This window comes from Centrocercus urophasianus, unplaced genomic scaffold (genome assembly GCF_019232065.1).
Source record: "Centrocercus urophasianus isolate 14NV4802_14NV808 unplaced genomic scaffold, USGS_Curo_1.0 seq_13, whole genome shotgun sequence".
NCBI lineage: Eukaryota > Metazoa > Chordata > Aves > Galliformes > Phasianidae > Centrocercus > Centrocercus urophasianus.
In genome coordinates, this window is record NW_024884475.1 from 14472813 (window position 1) to 14487568 (window position 14756).

General features: G+C 36.4%; 1 protein-coding gene across 8 annotated transcripts in view; it reads right to left on the minus strand.

The window, feature by feature from the left end:
* The window catches only part of FAM184B (family with sequence similarity 184 member B), a 43874-nt gene that overhangs the window by 4483 nt on the left and 24635 nt on the right, over window positions 1-14756 (minus strand). For 6 of the 8 annotated variants that reach the window (XM_042812019.1, XM_042812018.1, XM_042812017.1 and 3 more), the window contains exons 6-11: window positions 11123-11233; window positions 8097-8240; window positions 7221-7433; window positions 5886-6039; window positions 4647-4759; window positions 4050-4234 (exon numbers count right to left, since the gene is read on the minus strand). In XM_042812019.1, coding sequence (XP_042667953.1) covers window positions 4050-4234; window positions 4647-4759; window positions 5886-6039; window positions 7221-7433; window positions 8097-8240; window positions 11123-11233 — 920 coding nt within the window. The remainder of the gene's footprint in view (window positions 1-4049; window positions 4235-4646; window positions 4760-5885; window positions 6040-7220; window positions 7434-8096; window positions 8241-11122; window positions 11234-14756) is intronic. The other 2 variants (XM_042812022.1, XM_042812021.1) reach the window with 1 other exon arrangement.

Here is a 14756-nt window from a genome sequence, read left to right on the forward strand (position 1 = left end):
GGCCAGGTTCAAGAGATATTTGAGCTGTAGTTTAAATTCCAAAACTAGAACATGGGGACATAATTAGGAGTCTTCAATAGAACAGTACTTTTAAAAACGGGCACGTGTACGTAGACTGTATATAAACACAGAACACTGTGGAGTTCCAAACCAAACTGCCTACCCTCTGTGAAAGCCAGCCCCAGTAAAATACTAATTAAGCTTACACATCATATTACCCATCTAGTTTACTAATGACAAAAATCTGTACTGCTCTGTCTATTCATATCCATATCTATTTACTTGTTCTCTTTCTGACCCAATAATTTTGGAGTATACAGGCCAATTCCAAACATGTTTGACTGAGGGCTCAGAAATACAAGCTTCCTATAACTTTTATTTAAAAAAGAGGCTCGGATGGTTTGCTGCTTTAGTGAATCCTCTAAGGCAATTGCCTGTAGTAAGATTACTGCTCTTTAAATGCCTCAATCAAGGAAAAAGATTCAAATTAGAATTTACACCTTCTTAAAGATGGTGTGGAAACATATGTTTGATTAAACCATGGAAAAAACAACTGATTATTTCATCAGCCAATTTTATGAATTTTGCTGCTCAGGAAACTGAGAGCCATGAAGTTCATTTCCTTTCACTGTATAGTGAAGTTCAATACAGAATACCTTTTTTTTTTTTATTATTTTATTTTTGGTGAGAGGAAAAATTTGAATGAGAAAAACCCAATATTGCACTTTTGATTTAGTGTATCTCACAGTTTAGATATGAACATATAAATGTTCAAAGACCTGCCTACTTGCAGGAAGGTCTCTGCTGGAGCTATGCTGCACAGCTGAGATTTGAGTAAACGACAACGTCAAAAACAAAGGCTATTTGTGGGAGGTCTCTAACGTACAGCCTGAAGAACCACATCCAAAGAAGGCTGCAAAATGCATCTACTTCCATGATAAAGTGGGGGTTGCAGTTCAAGAACATCCCGAGAAATTTGAAGGGAGTGAGAATGAGCAAGAGGAGCTTAACTTTAATTTTGTTCAGCTGCTGTGCTGAACAAAATTGAGTGCAAGATGATCGCTCAAGGTCTCTGGAAGCATTTGTGATAAAGATGACTTTATACATCATAACACTGTAAGATGCTAAGCACAGTGTTCAATTTATTATTCTAAAACTGTATAATGGTTTCCTTTAAACAGTAATCAGTTTATTACAATGCATCTTTATTTTTGCTTGCAAAGGAAAAACCTATACACTTCTATTTCAGTGCTCATCATATTCTATCCATAAGTAATTTAAATATATACATACAGGAGGAATAATAATAATTTAAAACAGAACTCACTGCCAGTATGAGTCACAGCTTATTTAAATGACATACCCAGCTTCTAAGGAGAAGCTCTTTGCTTAGAGATGTGCCTGGGTGCTGTTAAAATCAGATAACAGTTTTGTTTTCCTTCTGGTGATCTTGTTTCAGTACATCCAGTTCTTTTTTTTACGTTTCATTTTGAGGCCTGCTACCAGTAACCTTTCATCAGTATTAAAATAATTCTGAATTCTCATGTTTTAATACTAGATTATCATCATTGATGAAAGCATGCAGTTTTCAGGTCTTTTAGTGGCTAGAAAGGTAGCTAACAGCACAGCTCTGGGGCTTCTGCTGACTGACCTGACTTCATCACATCACTTGCAGTCCAAGGCTGAACTATACTAACAGTGAGAAAGCCAAGTTCTTTGGAGAAGAAGCGCTCGTTGTTCAACCTTCAGGAAGTGGAGGGTTTTTTTATATAATAGTAGTGGTATTCTGTCTATGGTTAGTTTATACATCAATCCTAATGCTCAAGTGTGACAAAATGTAGATTCATATATTTAATATAATATGAATTAAGTAAAATTAGATTGGAATCTCTGAGATTTTAAGATGAGACTTTGACGCTATACTTTGATCCCATCATAGCAAGCAATTAGAAATAGTTAATAATGCCTACCACCATTCTAAAGATAGCAAGAAACATTACAGAAATGCCTTCACAGTGTTTGTCTTTAACAGACAATACATTCTGAAAAATACTATTATTTCATTAGCACCATCAATCAAAAACTAAAAAATGCCCAATACTTTTTTGAGTCCACCCATAACATTGCTTTTTGATGCCAACCCCCAAGACGAAATACATTTATTGAAGAATCATATTATCTTACTGCCTTTTGTTTGCTACTGCTTCATCGTACCCTAGAAAAACTTTTTCATTTGGGGATTTGTTTTCCCATTAAAAACAAACAAACACAAAAAACCTTTCACTGTTCTGATCCTAATCCTTATGGAATGTTTCTGTCCCTGAGGTGGAATTCTCACAACTGAGGAGAACAGAAAAGATTACTTCAAGCAGATTACTGGCTATACTTACTTGGCAACAGTAGCAGTGTTAATTTTAAATAATCAGTTACAAAAATTCGGCAAGTTTTGCAGATAAAAAGCCACAATGAGTAGAAACAACTGTACAATTTAACAGCAGAACCAAATATATTAATGAAGACAAGGTGACTGATGTTAAGGTTACAGTAAAAAGCTGTTATTTTTATACACTCACCAATTTAACTATTGCCTTACCTGAATTATTGGCCCTGCAAAAGCAAAACAAGACCTGCAGGCTGATGTTCCACATTTTCTATCAGTTAACCTCAGAGCAGCTGTATCAGATGCCTACAACCATTTGAGCTCTTTGATTTTCTCCTCCTATTTGAGAGATTTCTCCTTACATAATTTCCATTAATGCTGCTTCTGTTTACTACAGTAGAGCTACACCATCTATCCCCTGTAAAGATTATCCTCCAGCCAGCAGCTTTACCGTTTTGAGGCCTTTCAGACCTCGCCGCTGACATGTGACTAATTCTTCTCTTCATGAACAGAAGTTCTCAACTCCTCCAAGGCAGCTGGAGGGCACTGATGAAACTCCGCTTGCAATTCTTTCTGTTGATCTTGTTTCAAAAGCTTAAAATGAAAGATGCTTTCAGTATTTCTCCAAAGAACGCAGAGGAAAAAACTTTCTCTCTCATTCTTTAAACATCCACCAACTGGTAGACAGCAATAGAATTACTCTGGCCACGCTGACAGCCTGCAGAGAGACATCCCTTGAGTGCATTTCTCTAGACTATGAAGCATATAATTTAAAAGCTCCTCTTATACATATAGATGGAGTAGTGGGGAGCATACATTCCACACAGCTGCAGAAATGAACTAAAAGGCATTCCTGTGCCAGATCACTCAACCCCTTTGCAAACAGAACATGTTAAATATTATGACCCAGAAACTTCAAAGGATTCACTGGCCATAGAAATGCACCGGCCAACTGCAATCTTGTTTCCCACATAAAAAGTAAGTACTCCAGTTTCTTGTGAGGACATGGGGACACTGCTACTACTGCAACACAATGCATGCTCTGAGCCTGTGGCTCAGGATACTAACAGGATGCAGTCCACCTTCTGAAAGACAGGCAAGACTATGAGCTTGCCCTTCTGTGCCCGGACAGCATGTTACAGGTCCAGACTTTTGTAAGCACAGAGGCTCTGTCAGTTTCTGCTCTGACTGCCTCACCCTGCAGGGCAAAACTGGCTGCTACAGCCACAGTAGAATCACAGAGAGTACATACAGCGTTCCCAGGTGTTGCTTTTACCATTGTTTTCAGCTACAGAGAATGGGTTTAAAAAGCTAACATTTATTCTCAGAGACTTCTACATTTTTTTAATATGTCTTGAATGACTTTGGGATTTACTGTTTCCAATCCTTTTCAAACTCAGTCAGCATTATGCAGCTTTTTTCTGGTCACCCCTGTGAGGCCACACTGGACAAACTTCTCCATGATGTAGAACTGAACAGTTATTTCAAGTGCTTTTCAGAATGGTTGGAAAAAAGAATATGATACTATTGGTTTTGCAGAACTCCCAGCATCTATAAGTAAAATTAGTACTTAAAAAAAGAAATTCTAATATTACAGTTAGAACATCTCTAATACTAGCTTCAGTAAAACACTTCCTAGAAAGCACTGTGAAGTGAAATTAAGGCAAACCTTTTGTGTTGTCTCTCCTTATCCTGAAGCTGTGCAGGTTCTTGCTTCTGTGTCTCCAACTCAGCACTGAGTAATTCCATTGTGTCCTTCAAAAGTGAGTTCTCTTTTTTGAGCTCAGAAATTTCACTCTGACATTTTTCCAGTTCATCATGAAGAGATCTGATCTGGTTCTGGCTGCTTCCTTCCTAAGAAAAATACAAAAAATATTTACTCATAGCCTCTTATAATTTAACCTGAAGACCTCATTGGACTTGCATGCATTGATTTTGAGTGAACTGATTCATCAAATTTACGTGAAATTCTATGTGTGTGACAAAATCTGTGATCACATTTTCCCAAACATGCATTATATTCTCCATAAAACATACATTTTTGTAATGCTCATTCATTTACTTGTGTTGAAGACTCAATCTTTAAATCAAAAAAAGCCTGCCTGTAGGGAAAAGCTGATAAGCAAGGTTAACATTTTTAAGTACGACATGAAGAAAGGAAACCGACTGTATTTCTGCAAGAGAATATTATGCTCGGAGAGAGAAAAATCATGTTACTGCTTTCAGAAAACATAGTAAGATAACGAAGTGGGAACTGGATTCTTGCCTGTTGCTTCTTCAAGGTCCTCACGCTCCTCAACTCCATTTGGAGCTCTTCTATTTGTTTTTTGAGATTTGTGCATGATGTCTGTTGCTCAGAAATTTCTACCCTTAGAGATCCTAATAACACCAGAGGGATAATAATTAGGGCAGTTGGAGGCCAGGTGGGCAGGGGAGGTAGATACAGACAATGTTGATGCAAACATTAATACATTACATTTTGCTTTCTCCCTTGGTGCCTTTGCCATTAGTAAACAGTAATAGAAAACAAAAAAAAAAAAACCACATCCTCAACCTATCATCCTACCTATTAATAGACAACTCAACTAAGCAATAGTACGAAGATGCAGAGCTACAACTGCAACAACTCAGTGTCAGAATCAGAGAAGTAAGGTCTGTGTCACTGCAATTGCTTCTTCTAACCTTGGATTTAACTGCAGCACTCTTGAGCTTCATTGCAAAGTCCACTGCTGTTTTATAAAAAGCCATAATGAAGGCTGAGAGCTCTGTTTGTGTTATCGAAATGCAACACTTAAATAAGCAGATCTGTCATGTACTGATATTTTGTAGACTGTGTAAAAGTTCCAGGATGGATCAAGTACAAGGAGAAAGATGTTTGCTTCTCTCATTCTTACAATTTTCCTTGAAGAAGCAGAACATAAATTATCTATGGAACGTATTAACTTCAGAGAGCAACAAATCTTTCTAATAAATTTGAATGATTGAAAAAAAGCAAGAACAGATTCTCTTTATTCTTGAAGTATTTCTAAATTATTATTTCTTTAGTTAAGAAGCATTTTATAAGTGAGCTTTAATAACCTGAATGTAGGCCTGGAGATATTACATGTTCTCATACGCAGTGTTCTGTTTAGATCTGAACTATTCAGGGAGCTTTGTAAACTGAATAAAGAATACGTATGTAGCCATAGATCTTACTGCTGAACTCAGCAGAAAGACTTGAATCACATATAATAATACTTCTCCACATAGAAAAAAAGAGGGAATATATATACTAAATACAATTTTCCTATTTAATACATCCATTTATATATACTTGTATGCTGTATACAAGCTGCTGACAGCACAGTGAGGTCAACAAACAAAGGCTAAGTATGTATTGCTGGAAGTGTAGGGTATGGGAAAGGAGATGATCCAGAAAATGGGAAGGAAAATGAATGGGTTGAATACCACCACTTCAAAGCATATCATCAAGCAGTAGGAGCTGTGTATGCATAAGGCATTATACCTAGCAACAGAGTTTGCTGCTTCTGTATCTGCTCGAGTTCATCCTGTAATTCTTTCTTTGCTCTCTCTTCCAAGGTTTGCATTTCCAGCCTATGAGACTGATGTTGGATTTTGAAAGTCTCATTAAACTCCTTTTTCAAACGCTCTTCTGCCTCCTGTAAGCAAACACTCCCCCCAAAAAGAAAGTAGTCAGAGCCTATGTATCACCTTATTGGTTTACTTGTAAACCTGGATGAATCTGGTCTTTCACTGCAGAACTTTTATTATTTTCATCATCATTTTGTGTGACACTTCATCAACATAAGAATAAAAATGACCAGAAGATGAAAATGAAAACTTAATATGGACAAGATAAACTATCACAACATCTTCTATTAGATTTGTTGTGCAAAATGAAGCAACAACAGTGACATGTTTGGCACTAAAATATGTTTTTACCATTCACCAGAGACCCAGATTTGAACTGAATACCTTTTCTTATCACGCTGTGTCAGACAAAGGCTTCTATCTTTCATTTAGTCTTTCTTGGACAGAACTTCTCATTGTCACTGGAAGTGCTACTGATACCTTGCTGGAGTAGTTGCTCTGTAGTGGCTCTGAGAACAAGCTCCTATTACCAGTTTCATTTTTATCAGCTATTGCCTCCAGCTTGGTTTGATAAAGCTGGGATTTGATTCTCAATATGTAAACAAAACATTAAATCATTTTTATAGGGGTTTTACCAAATGCATTTAAAAAGGTTTTCCCTAACGTATGCAATACAGAAAAGAGACATTAAATCCAGGCTACAAGTGCATTTAGACTTTTAAGCTTTTTTTTTTTTTCCACTCGAACAGATATTTTCTTCATTACTTCATTACACTGCAATAACATTTTGTCACTGAAAAAAATCCCCTTGAACCTTTAGAAGCTTTCATTATCTACCTATAGAACTCATTTCTTGAAAGCATCTGATTCCTGTTAATAAAACAGGAGCTTATATATAGTATAGTATAAAAATAAATTTGCATTCATCTTAGCCTAACTACAGACTAGGACACAGTATTTTATAGAAATAATTTCATTCATACTGTGATCTCAGTAAAAGAAGTTAAAATGAAAACACCACCACCACAAACCAACAAAAAACCCAACCCTTAAGATAAAAAGGTTTCAAAATCACAGAATAGCTCCTTATGAGCCACAATGGCAGCATTCAGTTAAGGTAACAGGTAATAAGTGAGCTGATATCATGGGTTTCTAACACTGTTTAGCCCACGCTTCTGGTTTTTTTTTTTGTTTTTTGTTTTTTTTTTTTTGTTTTTTTTTTTTTTAAACTCATATCTCATAAACTGACCTTGAGTTCCTGTTTTTTGTTTTTCTCCAACATTTTTAAAACTTTTTGATGTGATGCTTCCAGCTGCAGTTTAACGTTCTGGTTTTCTTTAATGGTGTTTTGAAGATCCTGCAAAAGCTTCTCCTTTTCTTTGCTGGACTGCAGATTGTGTTTCTTCAGTGACTCCTTGAAATTATCTGCTTGTTGGTCTAATATTTGCCTCAGCTGAGCCACCTGCCAGAAAAGCAGGAAAGGATTAATGGCTGTACTAACAATGGAGAAGAATTACGTAAATCTGAGCAAATTCTATGATCTTGTGATGCTCTGTGAAAAATAGCAAGATGCTTCATACAACGAAACAATTGAATACAGTTTCATGCAATGAGCCCCTTGCTTCACTGAAGAAGGGAGCTAAGTGATTTTTTCCAGATAGCCAATATAGCAATCCAGAATGGTTACCCAACTGAAAATATTCCAAGGCAAATTTTAAAAGCTTTTTTTTCATAGCGATGCTATTAAGCAGGAAAATTTGAATTCATCATTTGAAACATTTTCATTTAGAAACTTAATTTCTTTATTTAAAATGACAGACAAAATAAGGTACTCAAATGCTACTCAATTTTACTCTTACTATGGTGCTACTACATCAAAGCAGTAACACAGTAGAAGTAGTAACAACATAATAACAGAATGCTATTTTATTGCTGTTTTAAGGCTTACTTCAGTTACCTCAGTTAACTTCACAGTTAACTGCTTTCCAAGATTTATGGCAAGTCCTGATTGCAGGGACAGGAGTAAGCACAACAGGCACACCTCTACAGCTGCTATAATTGTTTGATGATACTCACAAGCCTGCCACCAAGGTTCTGATGAATCCTGCCCTTCTATTTTATGTACCTTGTAATTCCAGAATAGTCTCTTTACAGTTGTTGAACAGATCTTGTAGTGCAAAAGTAAGGGATTGCAGGACTCCAATAAATTAGCATTCAGTCCACACGGGACTTTATATCTTTCCTTCCAAGGCACCAAATAGGTGTAAATCTGGCTTATTTATCAAGAAAAAAATAAAAAAGTCAGTGATATGGAAATACTGCAGTTTTGAAGTGAGTCTCCAGAGAAGACTAATTATCATGATTCTGTCTACTCTGCACAGTACTCTAGCTATGTCAGCCCAACCAAAAATATGCCTTATGCTGCTAAGAAAGCTATTTTTAGATGTGAAATATCATCCAGGTTAAAACTGGATTAGTAACAGCACATTGCCTAGTCTCTGAGGCGGAAGCTCTGGGCTGAGACACTGCAAAGTTCCCAGCTGGGAATCACGCCCTGTGTGAAACATAATGTGATACAGTGAATGGTTGTTTGTTGGCTGTGAACAGCCAAATATCTATAAAAGGAAAGTACTGTAAGTTGAAACTACTTCATTTCTCTGGTGAAGTAATTTCAATTGCTTAGAGGCAATACCTCCAAGTAACTGGTTCAGAAAGTAACTAAAAATACCAACAACAATGCAAATTTTTGCTTCAGAGGAACCATTTCCATTTTCACACCACTGTTAGACTGCAGGATGCACTGGATTGTTTTTTAGCGCATCTGTTCATACTCACATGATGTTGTGAATATAACATACAATATGATGCACACTATATTACTTGCTTTATGTAGTTAGCAACAATATTTTCTCAGCATTCCTTGCATCTACTATGAACTCACAGTATCATAGGACTCGCAGATAGGAAACAGGCTTCCTCTCCTGTTGCTCTGGCCTGAATTCATGATTTCAAGAAAAGTAACTTGATGGCTCACTGCTTTACTTTTCGCATCCGCAAAACCTGAACAATAATTATTTCATGAAATAAGCCTTTTGATTTCTTTGAGGCCTTCCAATGGTATATGCATAAATGTATGTAATATTATCAGGTTGGACAGTACCCATCTCTTTCCCTTATACCTCAAATAAGTACAACTTTCAGGCACTACGTATGCCAGCATACCATAATAAGTTTTCAGCTTTGAATAGACTAGGATATTTTTTTCCCTTAAGGGAAGATTAGAAAAGAATAAAGATGACTGATTTCTAAGAACCTGCACATTGCATTAGATGCAAAGAAGCCACTTGGGTAGGCCTACACAAGTTGGATTGATCTGAAATTCTCCCAATGAAGAACACTGTAGAAAACAGTGACATGCAGATGTGTAATAAAACCTAAAACCAGGACTTAGCCAGAAATTTAGAAGATTAAGAACTACATTTATATTCTGCATTTGTAACAGTGAGTAATGGACAGACTGTCAGAATGCAACTGTTTGGTACCGGAACAGGCAGAGGACTACATTTCATTCAGAACTATCACAGCTGAATGGGGAGAAAAGCAGATATTATATAGTAAATGACCACAACAAATGCAGTGATTGCTGATATATACAACACACCAAGCAGTATAAAAGGAAGGGGAAAGTGAAAGCAGGTGGGACAACATCTTGCTTACGCCCCTGATGGGTCTATCTGTTCTTTCTCTGTCTTTGAACACCGAAAGAGGTCTTATTATAGCCACTCAGAAATTGCAAAAGCCAGCTGAGAAAATCTCGGGTTTCATCTCTTGCTATGCAAGATCCTACTGAACTTCCTGGAAGTGAAACTGCTTAGAAGCAGTGAAAATACAAGGTGATGGAAATTACAGTCAGTCACAACAACAGCGGTTACCTCTAATTCACTTGTTCAGCAGTGTTAGCTACCTAATTCCTGTTGCTGTCCATTACTTTAAACTAAACAGGACTTTGTGTATTTGGGAATATTCTGATTTTCTTTGGTAATATTTTGGCTTCTTAAAACCCAGATTGGCAGGAAAAAGTAGAAAACACTTCTCAGGATGAAAGCACTCTTTACCTCGTCAAGCAATTGCTTTACAGGGGTTCTGTTTTGTTTTGTTTTTTTTTTTTTTTTACAGAAAATTATCCAACCTCCAGGCATGGCTTTTCAAATCATGACATTTTATTGTACAAATATTTTGGCAGATAAAGTAGTCTGGAAAATTTGCATTGCTTGGCTTGCACCTAACTATACCCACAGGTGGACAGTCTAATAGCAGAACATCTCAGGTACTCATTTCCAGATTAATACATGTTAGCAGATTTCTATTGCAACTTAGCTATAACTGGAACAGGGAATAGTACATAAGGTACATAATCTTAAAAGTTACTTTGGAGTCATGATGCTTTCTCTACTTCATTTTTGATCTTGAGAACATAGACATGTAAATAATTGCTAATAAATGAACTACTGTATGCTCTAACCTGCTTCAGTCACCCCATCAGCTACTTCATCAGGCAGGCAGAGCAAAAATAATGAGCCACTCAATCTTTCTTACCATTCAATTTTCTTGCTTAAGGGAGCAAGCAAACAAGAAAGCCCTTTTACATGTCTACACACACAAACAAAAACAAACAGAAGATTTCAAATCCACACAGCCCCATAGGTAAACAGTCAGAGTCACCATACAACACAGATAGAGCCAAATTCCTTAGCATAAAGCCATAATATAACACCAGAGACTGGTATATTATGAAATTTATCAAAATAAATAAGCATGTCAAAAATCTTCATAGACATTAAGGAACAAGTGTTTTTTGTTATTTCTACCTTGCATATTTTCTTGAATGACAATGACAGCAAATATGATTACACAGAATTATAGAATTGTTTGAGTTGGAAGGGAACCACAAAGGCCATCTAGTCCAGCTTCCCTGCTGGGAACAGGGACATTTGTATTTACAGAGCATGGTCCAGCCTGACCTTGAATACCTTCAAGGATGGGGCATCCATCACATCTCTGGGCAACCTGTTACACATGTAATCGAGAGTCGTCCAGAAGAAAAAATGAAAAGCCCTTTTATTACTAACTTACATTTATGACTAAGCTTACCTCAAGTGAAGAGTTTTGAAGTTTCCCAGTTAGGGCTTCTTTTTCTTTCTCTAGTTGCTTTATTTCACACTCAGATTTTCTTTTAAATTCCTCTAGCTGCATCTGGAGTTCCTTAAGTCCAGAAACAAAAGAGTACACAATTTACTTAAGATTTCCTTAGTAACTTTCTGCAACGCTCTAAGAAGAGATGATTATAAGCAATAATATTTGTTGCCTAGAAGTAATAAACATCTACTTAAAAAAAAAAAAAACTATATTATGAAATGAACAGCATTTAAGTTTGATCTGACTTGCGTGAAGAGCTTGTCACATCATTTTAAGTATAACTTGTACAAAACCATCCTCATAAAACAATACTGCATGTAACAGACAAAGTCATTTTAGTAAGGCTTACACTTGATAGTGCAACTACCTTCCTTGAAATACTGTATCTTCACACACAGATCTCTCACAACCAGATAAAATAATTTACTCTCATAGATTCCTTTATGAGAAGTGGTAGTGCACAAATGCACAAACTTCAGCAGTTTCATAAACAGAAATGAATTCTTCTGAAGAGCACTTAACACAATTCCTAGCCTCCAGAATCTGGAAAGGACTACAAAACATAGCATTAAGTGACAGAACTCCTTCCATGACTTCAGAACTCATCCGCAAGAGTTTTGATTATTCTCAAAGATGTTGAACTTGGAAAGGTACAGCAGCATTAAAACCGTGAAAAACAAAAAGCAACAATAGAGATCTATAGAACACTTGGCCAGCCTGATTGTTCAGTTCTACAGTCTGCTCTAATACATGTGCTTATTTCTTTTGTCTAATAAGATCCTGAGAAACACATCACACAAAATACAGTAGGAGATGAAGAATAGATCTGGCCTTAATTTGCACTCTAGTTTGGCAAACTGCTTAGACACACACTGAGTGTGAGCATCACTGCACGTTAAAACACACGCTTAAAATTAAACACATTGCCCTACATTTCAATGCATTTCTGCCCCCACTGGTGTTCCTACTGCACAGAAACATTACAGACTGCAAATCTACAAGGGACTGCTAGGTAAGATAACAGAATTTATCACAGCACTTCTCACAAAGGTGGAATTCTCTGAAGAATGTCTTAAGTCAATTGTTGCTAATGTGTACCAATAAGAAAATTAAAGATCAGCCATTTGCAACACAGTGAGAGAGGGCACTGCTCAGGATACTTGTCTGAATCCACAAAGACAATCATTCTTTGTGACTTAACTTAAATAAGGTCATGCATACACACTCATGTTTTCATTTGTAACTAGTGGTCGTGTCACTAAGAACACCTGCCTTCCAAATCCATTTACTAACACTTCGTAGAACTAGTTCCTCAGCCTAAACAATGCCAAATTTTGATTAAATCAAAGTATTTGAGTATTTCATAGCAGAGATCCATGGAAATTGAAGTCAGAAATTGGAATACACCCACAATACATATTTCTTCAGGAGTGAACTCACATTAATCACTCCAGCTGCCACATGAAAAGCATGTAATTCTAAGTGTTGCTAAGAAGGCAGTTCGTCACATCAAGGATAAAGTCACCTTCCTGCCTCTGGAGCTTTATGCAAAAAATACATCAGCTTGACATTTTTTCCCCTCCATTTTTTTCTTTTCCTCTTAGTAATACCACAGCAAGAAAATCCTCCATTTTATGATTCAAAATGCCTCCAGTAAGGATAAATCAAATGATGTCACTGTGACCAATAAGATTAAAAACAGATGAATTAGAGCTTCTATAAATAGAACATTTCTACCTCCTGCTTTCTGCAGCTTGCTTGAAGTTTTAGATTAACTTGATTACCTTCATATGCTTCATTATGAATCTTCCAACCCATTCAACAGCATTCCTTCAGACAAGTCTTCCCCTTACGGAACTGATAGTTGCCTTTACAATGCAAGTTCTTTGTGTCTTTTAATTCATACCTTTTTTAATTAGCTACACCTTTCATAATTTATAAATCACATTCGTTATATAACTTGACAAAACCAAGGTAGAATTCTGGGGACCGTTACCCATCTTGTAGGGAATACTCTACTTCAGTGGGTATCCTCTGTTGAAAAGTGCTGTATTTCAGTAAACAATATTGAACTATAACCATGCAGGGTTGTATTACTCATCTTCAGTCTAGGTCTGGTTGGGGTTTTGTTGTTGTTGCTGTTTTTTGTTTGTTTGTTTTCCTATTTTGCTTCAGCTTTGGGTGCGTGTCTCATTTTCAAGTATGGAGGCTTCCTCAAGGACAACTTCAGTTCTTCGGAAAAGTACAGGGGGTGATTTGTTTTTTTTTTTGTTACGTTTCCAATAGCAATTCTAATTTTACACAATGCTAGCTTTAATAGACTTCCAGGAATTAAATATATATTTCTGTATCTGTCTATACATCCTCACACAGAAAAGATTTGTGTCTGGACAGTCAACAGGGGAAGACGTTGTACAGAGGGAACTCTCAGGATACAACCAGTCATCATACTGACTATTTCTGGTATTACTTCTGTTTAGCTTTTCAGAAGAACAGACTTTGTTCTTTACTAAAAAATAATTTTAAAAGTTTGTGTTTCAATTGAACCTCAGAGAAAGTCTGATTTGTTTCCTTCCACTTCTTAGTTATAGAAGTTGAATGCCACCCTGGTCTAGATCAATTTCATTTTAAGGATATCAACAGTTCCTTTGCTATCACTGAGCAACTCTTGAAGTTATGAACATGAGTCAGTGTTCCATTGAATGAGGCCGGAGGTCTAAGAATCCCACAAGACTGATTTCTTTAGAATAACCCCAAAACAAGAAAGAACATTGCAAGAAAAATGACATTGATTTCAGTATATTGATTTCAGCATGCTGTGGCTTTGAGTGTTTAAGAGCAAACCATCTGATTAAGCTCTCACATGTCTTCAGAGCCTCTCTTGTTTTGGCTTTGTTTGGTAGAAGTCATTTGCTGCAGTTGAATTATTTGATGCTTTAGTTCATCTACTTCATTTGCAGCTTTGCTCTGGGAATTCAATAGAGCTTCCCAACCTTCTACAGAAGCAACATTTGCATTTCAAATAGCATAACTAACTTGTGGAATTTGCAATGAGAATGAATAACAAGGGAAATAATTCAGAATGACATTAATGAGCATTTTACCTGCTTTTTGCAGGATTTCCTTCTGCTGAAGCATATTCCTCTCTTTTACTACACTTAGATCTTCCTCCACATTTTTTTGATCCCAGAATTTCCTGCTGTATTCCCTTAAGCTACACCTCAAAATCCTAAAGCATGTATTGTGCTTCATTATATACATTCATTTTTTTGTCATCTGAAATAGTTGTTTTTTTTTTCCCCTCTTTTGGTGCAGTTCCATTATAATGATCTTTCACCAAAAGAGCTTGTTCAAAATAACCTTCTTCTCTTCCATACACTTAAATTAAATCTGCTGCCAGAACATTTGTAAAGTGGAGCCATTCCCTCAGCAAGCGTCATTGTAAGGTGAACACCCAAAGAGTTACCATCTAAAATATGCCTATAATTATCCTAAACTTGTAACAGGCCATAACTCCTTTAATTTCCTGACAATCTGTACTAAAAGTTAACAAATGAGATTTTTGATGAAATTTTATTTTTCCTTCATC